Source organism: Ictidomys tridecemlineatus, chromosome 13 (genome assembly GCF_052094955.1).
Source record: "Ictidomys tridecemlineatus isolate mIctTri1 chromosome 13, mIctTri1.hap1, whole genome shotgun sequence".
In the NCBI taxonomy this organism is placed as follows: domain Eukaryota; kingdom Metazoa; phylum Chordata; class Mammalia; order Rodentia; family Sciuridae; genus Ictidomys; species Ictidomys tridecemlineatus.
Genome location: NC_135489.1, coordinates 48,215,479 through 48,229,606, shown reverse-complemented (window position 1 = coordinate 48,229,606; position 14,128 = coordinate 48,215,479). Strand labels below are relative to the sequence as shown.

At 31.8% G+C, this 14,128-nt stretch overlaps 1 protein-coding gene across 4 annotated transcripts in view; it reads right to left on the bottom strand.

Moving 5' to 3' along the window:
• Rock1 (Rho associated coiled-coil containing protein kinase 1) overlaps positions 1–14,128 on the bottom strand; it is a 146,994-nt gene that overhangs the window by 9,946 nt on the left and 122,920 nt on the right. For all 4 annotated transcript variants that reach the window (XM_005329028.3, XM_040274616.2, XM_078030297.1 and 1 more), the window contains 6 exons: positions 12,167–12,332; positions 10,967–11,060; positions 10,628–10,716; positions 6,669–6,857; positions 5,565–5,724; positions 39–109 (listed from right to left, as the gene is read on the bottom strand). In XM_005329028.3, the coding sequence (XP_005329085.1) occupies positions 39–109; positions 5,565–5,724; positions 6,669–6,857; positions 10,628–10,716; positions 10,967–11,060; positions 12,167–12,332 (769 nt within the window). The remainder of the gene's footprint in view (positions 1–38; positions 110–5,564; positions 5,725–6,668; positions 6,858–10,627; positions 10,717–10,966; positions 11,061–12,166; positions 12,333–14,128) is intronic.

Sequence of the window (14,128 nt, the reverse complement as noted above, 5' to 3'; positions counted from 1 at the left end):
TACAAAATATCAATTAAAAAAAAGTAGGTATATATTACCTGTTTCTTCCAGCCATATCTTTTGATATTTCCTCTATTTGGTACAGAAAGCCAACCTTCAATTCTTGATTCTAAGAGAAAAAGCATATAGCAGTCAGTGTTAAATTGTAAGTGAAGGAAAAACTATTTTAAGTTGTCCTATAGCATGCAGCAACAGGCAACTGAAAATGGCTAAATGAATAATGCTATAATTCGCTCTTCATGCTTCAGTCACACAAATCAACTTTAATGGCCATACAAATATTGCAGAAAAAAATTCCAAGCCACTTTTCTCATCAAATGGACATTTAGTACTCAATTACAAAAGTATGAAGTAACAGTATCTGTAAGAGCCAGGCAAAACTGGAATGGATTGCAGCTTAAATGGGACATAATATAGAACACTTTAAATCACTTAACATTCATATAAAAATACTTAGCAAAAAGAAAAACAAAAAAAAACTATGCAGCAAGTGGAACAAATCAGAGCCATGATTTACACAAGAAAGAGCAAGCAAAAGTACAGAAGTGTCCTATTACTCACAGAAGACAAGAATAGAAGATAAATAAATAAGGAATGCAGGCAGAATCAACTAGATATAAAGAATAAGAGATAAGCATTTTATTTGTTTTCTCAGTGCAATTTTCTGATAAACTTTCTGGCAAAATATTCACAATAATTTTAATTCAATTGTCCAAATTCTACAAGCAAGTTCACACTAGGTATGAAGACTTTTAAGTTCACAAACTTAATAAACAGAAAAAGAACACAATTAAACTGATCAACTGCTAATATTTACATTATTTTCTGTGTACCATAAAGTCTCTATTTCAATCAAGGCCTTTTATATGATAATTATTGCTATTTAAATAAAACTGATGTTTATCAGAATTAACTGGGGGATAAACATGATTCCATTAGAAATTACTATTTAAATAAACATTAAGTATTTTCTTATCTGTCATATTCAAAACATGAAAGAACAAAAAGGCAACCAATTTTAAAGTATGAGGCTATAATGTAATTGATTGTATTATGGCTCAAACCATGATCCTAATGGGACCATGTACTGTCCACACTCTATAATACAACTTAAAAGTCGTAAAGCTCAGTCTTGGAATAATAACAACAGATGACATTTACTGAGTTCAAACCCAGGCTAATTTCTGAGCTTATGTTTCTGCAGCACAATGCTAGTTTGTGTCCCTAAACAAACCCTTGCAGTTCATTGAATAATGGTAATGTTCCTCCTGTTCCTACTTTTCACCACATAGTTAATGTCTCCAAATTGTTTGTTAATCTTTCATATAAATTATACTTATTATAGAAAAAAATAAGGAAACTGAGGTTCAAAACACTTAAATTCTCTTATGCAACTTTTTTCTTAAATCGCTTCTATTTATCAATAATTATTTTGTTTCCTTGTGTAATTCCTTCATAAGTTTTGTAAGAGCAGGGATCCTAAAACTTGTTTTATGTTTTAGGATCCCTAACACACAAAGAAGGTGCTTGACAAATTTGTTGATTATATTGCTATTCTGATTTTTATTTAAATTAGCAATTAAAGACATGCTCCATAAATATTGATTACAATTTAACAACCAAACAGGCAGTTTTATTTTAAATAAAGTATAGAAGGCTGCTGGTCATATATTGATCATTCATAAATACTTTACCTTACAAAAGGAAAAAAATTGTTGTTAGGAAGTTTTTCCACTAATAGTGCAAAAATTTCAGTTTTTGTCTTAAAGTATGGTTTGGAAAACATTAAGTTGAACAGTAACACAGTAGTTGAATGAAAAGTAGCGTTAATATTTGATGATACAAATAAAGCTGATTAACACGTTATTCTTTACTGAAAATAAAGGCCCATAAATTTTGACCTTTATACAAAATTGTGTATTCTTAAATATGCAACCTCCTGCAAAAACTTCTCTAAGAAAATGAATGCCCAAAACATTTATGCTTTTCTGGATTAAGGTGTGGGTCAGGAATTGAACTAAGCTCAGTGATACATACTAGCTTCTCTTGTTTCCTTTCTTACTCCTTAGATGCAGATTAACATATTTACTAGTTTTTATATATAAAGACCTCTTCTAAATCAAGACTCAGTATAACCTAAGTGGCAATCTGAAGGTAAAATGCTATAAACTCTATCTTTCACCTAACAAACATAGAATTTTGTTTCTCCAGATAAGTGAAAGAAACTCATGCTGAAAACTTATTATTCTTTTTATTGCAGTGCTATGGATGCAGCCCAGGGCCTTGTACATGCCACTCTACCATTGAGCTACATTCCCAGTCCAACACTGAGAACTTTTAAGTGTAGATTAGCATCAACATTTTGCTACAGAAGTACAAAACAACCTGGCTCCAGGTTTTATACAGTGTATTTGTAGAACAATTTTAACTTACAAAAAATTAGATATTTATTATTGCAAAATCAGCAATTGATTATTTTATTCAAATAAGAGATCTTAATTATATGCAAATCAATATATAATATAGTCAATTTAAACATCAAAGCTAACCTCTGAAGACTACCAAAGTGATTACTGGGATAAACCACATAATATTTAAAAAAGAGAGGCCGAGAAACATTCTAAAATATTTTAATTATATACAAAAGTAATATAAAAAAAGAAAATGAAAATAACCAATGTTCAAGAATTCAGATGCACTGATTATCTCCAAATCCCTGATAGGGTAAAGTCAGAGACTTTCATATATTCAAATACTTGGAAGCACACCAAGCAATCCACCAATCTAAGGTTCCAAAGACTGAGATCAAGATGTATTAAAAAGAGAATGATGCAGATAATTCCTAAGAGATAATGAATATTAATGGTGTACTGATGCCAAGTGTTTTTGTATTTCATCTACTACCTTTTCTTTAGGTAATTAGGTCAATGGTTCCAAAAGAAGGAAAGAGAAAAGAGGAGAAAGTAGAGACTGTTATCACATAAAAATTTTTGTCATTTAGGCAAAAGGCTAACTATAACTTTATGGGTAATCTTTACACTTATACAGTGTGCTACGTCACAACCTGCCACAGAATCAAGAGGATGATGAGACATAAAAGAATTAAGAGAATGTAAGTATCTTCAGTTATAAGTCAGAGAAGGCATACTATTTTTTCCCCTACGATTTTTGGAATTGAGAAACTTAGATTTTTTTTTTTTTTGGTAGGGTGTTAGGGATTGAATCCATGACTTTGTCCATGTAAGGCAAGCACTCTACCAACTGAGTTATATCCCAGCCCAAGGAGAGATTTAATGTAGTTAGTGTCAAGATGCCCACTGAGCAAATCTATAAGAGGCTGATTCCTAGATGTAGAAGATAATTAAATTAGATTCTTTATATTGAATATTAAATCTTAGAGAAATCATAAAAGACATAGTATTAGTTCATTTACCAAACTACTCAAAAAGTCAAATCATTTCTACTTCTAATATAAAATCTGAGGTTCAAGACTGTCGGATCTTTGTAAAGTTTCAATATTAAGAACACAGTGACAGGGAAAGAGCTGGGGTTGTGACTCAGTGGTAGAGCACTCACCTAGCATGTGTGAGGTGCTAAGTTTGATCCTCAGCACCACACAAAAATAAATAAAGTATTATGTCCAACTACAACTTAAAAAAACAAAACAAAACAAAAACTACCACAGTGAAGGGGAAAGAATTACCTAACTGGCTTGTTTTATAACAAAGGAGAAATGCTAGCAGTACTTTTGTCTGGAATTAAAAAACTTGAAAACAAAATCCCTGAAAATACATTAATATTCTAAGTAATAAACAGAATAAAGACAGTAGAAATATTTAAATTCTCTTTGCTAACTGACTCCTAAATTAATTTGGATTCTGAAATCTACATGGATTCCTAGCCCAAATCTGCCTTTGAATTTAGCCTTCTCAATATGCCAGAATGGAGAATAAAACTCATCACCTTCTTTGGAGGTCCCATCAATACATCTTTCAATTCAATTTGTCTAATGAAATGTCTAACCTACTAACCTAAGACAGAGAAAACTCAGGTGCACACAAAATATTAACCAGATTAGAGAGAAATGGGTAGGAATAAAGAAAAAGTTCTGGGGCTGGGATTGTGGCTCAGTGATAGAGCACTCGAGTAGCATGGGTGGGACCCAGGTTCTATCCTCAGCAACACATAAAAATAAAGGCATTGTGTTGTGTCCATCTACATCTAAAAAATAAATATTAAAAAAAGAGAGAAAAAGTTATAGTCAATATTTTTAACCGACATTGAATAGAGTTAAGAATTCCTTTAGCCCAAAAATATCTTGGGGTTAACAAAGAGGGAATTAAATTATAATTTCAGGTCAAAAATTAAAACAATGTAGCCAAAAACCTCTAAAAGTCATGTTTTTACTGATGATTAAAACTAACTTTAGAAATATATTTAAAAAGCTGAAGCTGGAGGTACTTATTAAACCTAAAGTGATCTTCCTATAATGTGCTTCTCAAGAGGTAGGTGATTTCAGATAGGCAAAAAGTGGAAAACAGAAGGAATTCCTTGACCATTAGAACAGGAAATATTCTTCCCCTGCTCTTCCTTTCCCAGATATCAGACTTTGGGCTAGTAAAACCAGCAAAGAATGGGGCAGGGATCACATGATATGCAAGTAGGAATTGAATTCAACTTTCCAGTTGGAGTTCCAATTTCTGGATCAAGAAAAATAGTAAAATTTTCTAAACAGTCCATCAAATTTCTTCTATGAAATTTTCAAAAACAAGCAATGTATTATCAATAGAACCCTGATAATAATTTATGCTGTTTTATAAAATCATCTTATTTATGAATCACTCAGAAAATACACTAATTAAAGTCTATTTTCAAGTTTAGGTAAAGCAAATTTCTAAAACCCTGAACTTGTGCACATGCATATACACCACACACACACACACACACACACACACACACACACACGTAAATGTTTTAATATTTACAACCCATTCCCTTCATTTCTACTATAATTACGCCAATAATGAAGTTGTGTTTATTTTTTAATTGGATGTCATTGGGGAAAAAAAAGAAGACAAAAAAGTTTGAAATCTTAGCCACTCGCTTCTGCCTTATTTGGTTCCCTATCCCTTACTGCATTTTACTATCCCTCTTATGTATTTCTCCAAATTTAAAATTCAACAAAGTCATATTTAAGTTTAATACTACTACATTATGTAGGTTTCTATATATAGCAGTTATGGTTTTTATTATGAAGTATAGTTCTTAGTTTTAGCACAAGAATATATAAAACATCAAATAGCTGCTAGTTGGAAAAGTATAATTTTTAGGTTTCTACTCAGGTAGAGCTAAAATTTGTTAAGCCTAAGACTGCTTATGACTGTATTTTATAAAATGCACCTAGTATATAATTAGCATAGGTCTTGGCTATCAGAAATAATTTCTTCTTAAAAATCCATGGACAAAATGAGATAGAAAACCAAATGGGTTAAAAAAAATTCTATGTTAAACCTAAAGTGAATAAAAAAAAAAAAACCTGAATGGCATAACAGAATTATTCTTACCTGGAAGGTTTCCATCAGTTTCATCAGCACTAGGAAAACTAGCAACACTTGTAGAATCCGAAAGATCCAAAAGTTTAGCTCGTAATTGTTCAATATCACTCTCTTTGCTAGCCAACTGCATCTGAAGTTCATTCCTATGTGTACATTCTTCTACCAATTGCTATTTTTGAAAAATATCAAGATAATATCAAGGTCAAGTAATTTCCATCATTAAGAATTAATTATAAATAAAAGTAATCTAAATTGCTAATATGAAAAACGTACTATAAACCATGAATATTTACTACTACAAATTTTATTTTATTCTTTTTGAGACAGGGTCTTGTTACATACGTTACCCAGGCTGGCCCCTAACTTCTAAGCCCCTTCTGTCGCAGCCTTCTGAGCATGTCACTAAATATGGCTACTACCATATATTTTGATGCTTTTCTCAGTAAAGCAATACTAGGATAAGCTGCTTTTCTCCTTGCTTTTAGAAGAATTTCTGAAGTTTTTTTTTTTTTTAACATAAGGAATAAAATATGTTAAAGCATTAGGAAATGCTTTTCTGGCTCCATACAAATTAGAACAGAAAACTTCTCCAGATGGTTGAACCATAAATGATGGAGTCAGTTTAGATCTTAGTCTATGTTTTTTATCAGAGATCATGTTCATAATTTTATGTTATTAATATGCCAAAAGTATAAAAAAGTTAAACTTGATATTTAGATTTCAGAAAAGTAAATCTTGACTAGAAAAAAAGCTATAATACTTCAAAACCTCTACCCCAACTATAATCAATATTATAACAGCCATATTCCAATTTCAGTCTGAAACCAAGGAAAGAAAACTCTTGATTGTATCTCTTAAAGTAGGCCCTCTTAAACAAAGCAGCTGTTAATTGATAAAAAAGGTACAGTTAACTAACAACCATATGGCAGCTTTCTAGCTTTTCAAGATGAATATTTATATTAAAGTAATAATGATAAAATTGTGAAAGTATATATTAACATATAAACTTTTTAATATAAGAAAATCCAATAAGATAGGTAACAAATATGTATAGTAATAACAATTTATGAAAATAATCCTACATGTGCCTGTTTGTACGCACACAAACCTTACCGCTTGCATGTCATTCAGTTCCTTCTGATGTTTCACTACCATCTGGTTGAATTTCTCTCTTTCTTGGTTGAGTTCCAGTTGTAGCTTCCGATTTTCCTTCTCTTTCTTTCTCAAATCTTGAGTATTAGCTTTCTTTCTATCAATTTTAAAATCTTTGCGATTCATTATTTCTGCCAACTTGTTAACAGCCTATTAAAATATTAAAATATTACTAATAAGGATCTACATTATAGTCATTCAATTTAAATCTCCACTAAAATACGTGTTGTTTTTTTTTTTTTAATCAGGAAGCAGAATTTTTTGTGGGTCTGAAAATTAGAACAACCTAATGAAGCCTGGAATATGGTAACTGGTAGCACAAACCACTAATAATGACTTATCTCACTATTCCAACGTAAGAACCAGATAGTCTTGCAAAAATCAATTCATTGTTCAATAATTATGCACTACTTATTATGTTGCAGGCACTTTATTAGACACTAGAAATAAATATAGGAATACAATTATATACCAAAGGCATCCTAGTCTGGAGGAAGAGCTAGACATATAAGCAATACAGTCATAGAATAAATGAGAACAAAGAGGCATGCAAGGGTACTATGGGAACAGTATCCAACTAAGACTTGGAGAAGTCAGGATGCTTCCTGGAATACCTACAAATGTGTCCACATGTTTCTTTTATTTTTTTTAATGTTTATTTTTTTTTATACACAATATCTTTACTTTATTTATTTTTACATGGTGCTGAGGATCAAACCCAGGGCCTCACACATGCTAGGCTAGCACTCTACCACTGAGCCACAACCCCATCCTTCTTTCATTCTTTTTTTGTGTATGGACAGCATGCCTTTATTTTATTTGTTTATTTTTATGCAGTGCTAAGGATTGAACCCAGTGCCTCATACATGCCAGGCAAGCACTCTGCCACTGAGCTATAGCCCCAGCCTTACATATATTTCTTCTTCTTCTTTTTTTAATATTTATTTTTTTAGTTGTAGTTGGACACAATACCTTTATTTTTTAGTTATTTTTATGTGGTGCTGAGGATTGAACCTAGGGCCTCACATGTGCTAGGCAAGCACTCTACTGCTGAGCCACAACCCCAGCTCTACATGTTTCTTAAAGAAAATGGGAGTTGAATAAGTAAAGGGGAAATGATATAAAGGAGAAAAGCCAGAGATGGTGCTAAGCATAGGAAACAATACATAGGCAAAAAGGCCCAAGATAATTGTTCTGCAATACTGTTTAAAAAATATTTTTCCAGTAAGAAAAGAATGCTATGAGGCTGGGGCTGGGGCTGGGGCTGGGGCTGTAGCTCAGAGGCAGAACACTTGCCTACCATGCTTGAGGCACTGGGTTCAATCCTCAGCACCACATAAAAAATAAACAAATAAAATAAAGGTATTCTGTCCATCTACAACTGCAAATAAATAAATAAACAAACAAATAAAAATGGGAAGAAAAAAAAAAGAGTGCTATGTATCATAATTTCTTTATAGATTAGATATGAGGAGCTCCTGAGTAACTTAATGCAGCAAAAGCTTACTTCATGGAACTCATAATATGCATTATGTATTTATCAAAAAAATCAAATACAGAAACATATTAAGAAAGTTAAAAACCTGTGTAATACCACATCCCTCAATGATCAACAAAGTTTCCTTTGCTTTTCTTTCAATTTGCTACAAGTATATCATCTTCTATGCTTCCTAAATATAAAAACAAACTACATATTTAAATTTAAAAACTGAAATCACATTACACATTTTGTGCTACAACACAATTTAAGTTTAATGCTATATCCTGTATCATGGAAAATACTATTTTCTTATACCATTTCACACAAATCTACTTCAGCAAGAGCCTCATATACTCTAGGTGAAAAAACTCTACTACTGAGCTACATCCCCAGTCCCTTTGCTAAAATTTCTTATTTTGAGACAGGACTTTGGTAAGTTGCCCAGGCTGGCCTCAAACTTGAAGGCCTTTTGCTTTAGCCTCAGGTACTATCAAGATCCATTCTTTCATTTTTAATGGCTCTCTCATTCTATTGTATGAATATTTCATGATTTATCAATACTACATTGAATGCATGTTGTGTTATTTTTATATTTTCACTATTAAAAAATGATACAGTGTGGTGGTGCATGCCTGTAATAGCAGTGGGGTGGGAGGCTGAGGCAGGAGGATCGAGAGTTCAAAGCCAGCCTCAGCAACTTATTGAAGCCCTAAGTAACTCAGTGAGACTATGTCTAAAAACACACAAAAAAGTCTGGGATGAGGTTTAGTGGTTAAAGTGCACTTGGATTCATTTCCAATACCAAAAAAAAAAAAAAAAAGCATTGATTAGTTTTTTATTTATTTCTTTTAAGCATTTTAAAAATGTATTTCTTTTAGGGCTGGGGTGATAGCTCAGTGGTAGAGTGCTTGCCAAGCACAAGGCATTGGGTTCAATACTCAGCACCACAAAAATAAATAAACAAAGAAAGATATTGTGTCCATCTACAACTAAATTTTTCTGCAGGCGGGAGGGCCACCAAGGATTGAACTCACTGAGCCACATCCCCAGCCCCTTTTTTTTTTTTGGTATTTTATTTAGAGACAGGGTCTCATTTGGGTTGCTTAGTGCTTCAGGTTTGCTGATGCTGGCTTTGAACTCACAATCCTCCTTCCTGAGTCTCTTGAGCCGCTGGGATTATAGGGCTGTGCTACCACAACCAGTTCTAAAAATAGTTTAAAAATTTATTTCTTTTAAGCATTTAAGTAGAATAAATTCTTAAATGTGAAACACTGGGTGAAAGATTTATGCATAATAATGCTTTAGTCTATTAAATTATTCTTATATTTTAATTCCTCAAATAGTATATGAATGAATTTTCCCTACGTTCTTGACAACTGAGGAGTTATGTCTTGTTTAACTCTGTCAAAAAAATAACTGAGCTCCACAGACACTTGAAATTTTACATAAATGTTAATCTTTTCCTTCATGACTTTTTTTGTGAATTAAAAAAATTCTATCTAGTTTCAGATTCCCATTTTTTAAAATATGTTTATTTTTATTTATTCATATGTGGTGCTGAGGATCGAACCCAGGGCCACACATGTGCTAAGCGAGCACTCTACCACTGAGCCCCAGCCCCAGCCCCCTCCTTCATGATTTTTGTCGTGGTATAAAGGTAAGAATTGGTATGAAATTAGCAGTGAAGGATTTTCAAAATCTATTAAATGCATTTCTGAAACATTCCTTTAGTTGCAACATGAAGCACTGAAGAGAGAGAAAGCATATTAGTGTTAAGGGGACTCTATGATCATTTAATTAAAAGGAGAAAAAAATTAATTATAAAAAATCAAATGAAATACTTAATAGGTTATGAAGAATTTGAATTATTGGATAACTATAAAATAATAAGATGTGGTTTTTAAAAAAAATCTTTATTTTTTAGTTATAGGTGGACACAATATCTTATATTTTTATTTTTAAGTGGTGATGAGGATGGAACTCAGTGCCTCGGACAATGCTAGGTGAGCACTCTACCTCTAAGCCACAACCCCAGCCATAAGATGTAGTTTTAATGGACAAAAATCTAGAGGCATCATTAAATTCAAAGCAAAATTATACATGCACCCCTACAGTTTATTTTTTATTCCCACATCTTATCTCTTGTTTTCAATACTGTGTCTTCTCTTCATGCTTTCCTATTATTAACAACAGGTCTTCAATACAGTTTAAACACATTCTAACTAAACAAACTGCTAGACAAACTAGCTTTTAAAATTAAAGTTCTATTTCCCAAATAGGTCATCTATATTTAGTGGGAAGAGAATTACATTATTTTTCAAATGAAAAACTTGAACCTTATTACTGTAGTTTTAAGAAAAAGCGTATAAGGAATAATTATTAACTTCCCCAAAATGATACTCAAATACAAACCCATAGAAAAGGTCGAAAACATGTATACCTGTGTTTTAAGGGTTCGTTCTGTATTGATATTCTTTTCAAAAGTAGCCTTAAGATTATTGATCTCCTCCTCCTTCTTCAATTTATATTCTGCCAGCAAATTATACAAAATGTTATTGTATAGCATTAAATAATTTAATTTCTGCATTTCAAATTAACATTGTCCTCAATTATTCAAATTACTATGCATTATATGATAATTTCCTATAAACTCATTAAGAGAATTCTTAGGGCTACTGAAGTTATTTAATATATGAAAACATATTTCAAAAACCAAACAGATAACATAAACAGATAGTCACTGAATTTAATATTATGATTAAAAAAAAAACCTACATACCTTCCTCTGCCTTCCTCATTTTATCAGTTAGCTCTTCATTTTCTTTTCTTAATAATTCAATATCTTTGGTTAGCATGCTGTTCGTTTCTTCAAGCTAAACAAAGCATACAAAGATTTAAGCTAACAGTGTGATCTTTATTTGTGATCTCTATCTATTTCTTGAAGCAGCTTTCTTGCTTTCTTGGGTCAATTCAAAATATTGTTCTTCCAGAAGTCCTCGAGTCAACTGTTCAGACTCTTTGCTCCTCTTATATTTAAAGCTAAAACCTTAAAGATAATATTTTACATTTTCCATAGATGAGGACAGGTTAGACATCACAAACTACAGAAAATACCTAGTTTCCAGTTTAAGATATGTGGACATAAATAAATTCTAGGTATTAGTTTCCAAAAATTATTTCAGCATATGCATATATAGAAATAAAAGGAAAAAAGCATAATAGAAAGAGAACTCGACTGGAAATTAGGAAATCTGTGTACAGTTTTAGCTCTACCATTAATCTACAATGTGTTCTTGGGTAAGTAATTAGCCTTCTGGACCTCAGTTTCTTCATCTGAATAATGAAGATGAAAATGACAATAAATATTGATTGATTATTTAAGTAATGTATTTATTGATCATTCATTTAATCCTCATAAAAATCATATGGAATGAGTATTATTTCTGTTTTATACATAAGGAAACTAAAGCTTAGAGAAATTAAAGCAACTTGCCAAGATCACATAACTTCTTAGGGGTAAAGTCAGGATTTGAACCCAGGACTGCTTAAACCAGAGCACATGTAGACAACTTTAAAACAAGAAAAATCTTTTTAACTCCTACTTTAGTCCCATGATTCTATAAAGAATATATATAAAACTCAGGAATAGGTAATTATAATACTGATTTTCTTATAATAGATTCATATACTATCCACCAAGAATTTTTCATCCCAAGTTGATTTCTCTGAACTTCAAAGAATTCTGTCTCATAAAATCAGTTTTAATGTATTACAAATAAACCTATAAGTTTTATAGTTAGGAAAAAAAAAAAAAGCCCAGTACTGTTTTGGATTGAATAATCTAATACATTAGTATAGAATAATCACTATGTATAAAATGTAACTATGCATACACACACATTTCCTTTAATGCTTTATATGTAACCTATTTTGATTTACATCAATTTTAATCTACAAATACCTTATCTATCACACTTACCCGACTAACAGCGTGATCTTTATCTGTGATCTCTTGTCTATTTCTTGAAGCAGCTTTCTTGCTTTCTTGGGTCAATTCAAAATACTGTTCTTCCAGAAGTCCTCGAGCCAATTGCTCAGACTCAGCTTTTGTTTCTGCTAGATCCAACTGAGTAGAAAGGGTTTCTCTGCAACAAATTTTTAAGAAAAATGGATAATTCTCCCAACTTAAAACACAAATATCTTTAAATGATAAAAAAAGAACTAAAGATTTTATTGATTAAAGTAAACTTTTAAATCTGCTGCAAATGTTCTACAGAAGTAATGAATTTAACCTCTCAAGCTATCTACTTTTTTTTTTTTTTGTACTAGGGACTGAACTCGGGGGCACTGACCACTGAGCCACATCCCAGCCCTATTTTTTTTTTTTTTTTTTGTATTTTATTTTGAGATTGAGTTGCTGCTTAGCACCTCACTTTACTGAGGCTGGCTTGAACTCACAATCCTCCTACCTCAGCAACCCCCTGCTCCCCGCAGCTGGGATTACAGGCATGTGCTACTACACCTGGCCCATCTATTTTTGAATAGGAATTTATTGTGGATTTGAAATAGAAGATAGTAAAGTACATGGAAAAGTCACTGGCTGGCAAACTGGGATGCCAGACCTGGATCTTTATCCTTATCACTAATTGGGAGGATCATTGGGAGAGTTCCCTATACTTCCTGGAGCTCAATTTATCAACTCTATAAAATGGAAGGGCTAAATTAAATTATTCATGACATCTCTTTTAAATGTAATTCAAGGAGATTATAAAGACGTAGATTTGTGATCCACTACAAAACATCTGGAAATGCTTTTTTGGAAATTACACTTTAAAATCTTTTAGCTTGTTCTTCCCAAAGAAACTCTCTGGGATAAATTACCTTGTTTACCATTATATCCTCCTTGTATACCATAGGGACTCAATAAACGTTTTCTGAACAAATGATTCTGTACCTTTATTTTCTAACAAGGCAACTTTTCTAATAAGTTAACTAACATTAGAAATCAAATTTTCTGCCTTAAAACTAAGGAGGGAGACATATAGTATTCACATATACAGAAAAAATATTCATTCATTTACCCAACAACTATTTATCTGAATGTTTACTATGTGCCAAATACTGTTCTGTGAATTAAGGCATATAGTACTAATAAAATTCCTGCTTTCAGGGAGCATATATTAGTGGAGTCATACAATTTAAAAAATGAACAAGTAATATGTAGTATATCATACGGAATAAAAGAAGATAAAATGTGGAAAAAGTTGTGAATGTGATCACAATTTTATCATACAAGTAATTGAGAAGACCGCTTTGTTAAGATGACATTAGGGAAGAGACATGAATAAGCAATGCAGGTTATTTGGGAATACAGTACTTCAGGCAGAGGGAATAACAAGTAAAACAAGTAAAAAGTTTATTTGTAATGCTATGGTGGTAGGAGGGAACAGATGTTTTTTCTTCAAAAAAATGAGAAGTTGCATTTGAGGAGAAGATACAAAATACTAGTTAAAGAAGAGTAAGTACATTCGAAAAAGAAAACACTGCTTCAGATACATGATATTCTCATCTGAGGTTATTGCTTTGCATTAAATTCAGATAAGAAATATCTAAGTTATACTTCAAAATGCCAAAAAATGTTTTTATCCTAAAATATATTTCTATACTTGGTCATGAAATTGCACAGCAAAGAATGAAATGGTTCAGGGTAAAATTATCTTCATCTATATACACCAAGACTTCTTTGTAACTCTTAATGGTGAAGGACCTATCTTTATTATAATTCAAAGTCATTCTTTCCTTTATTCTCCTGTCTTCTCAAAGAACTTAAATTATCAATAATTCCATTCTTCTTGATTATAATGCCTGGAAAATTCTCTGGCCCATGGAAAGTACTCAGATATTTTATTTATTTGAATGAATGCATGTGCAACTTTTCCCA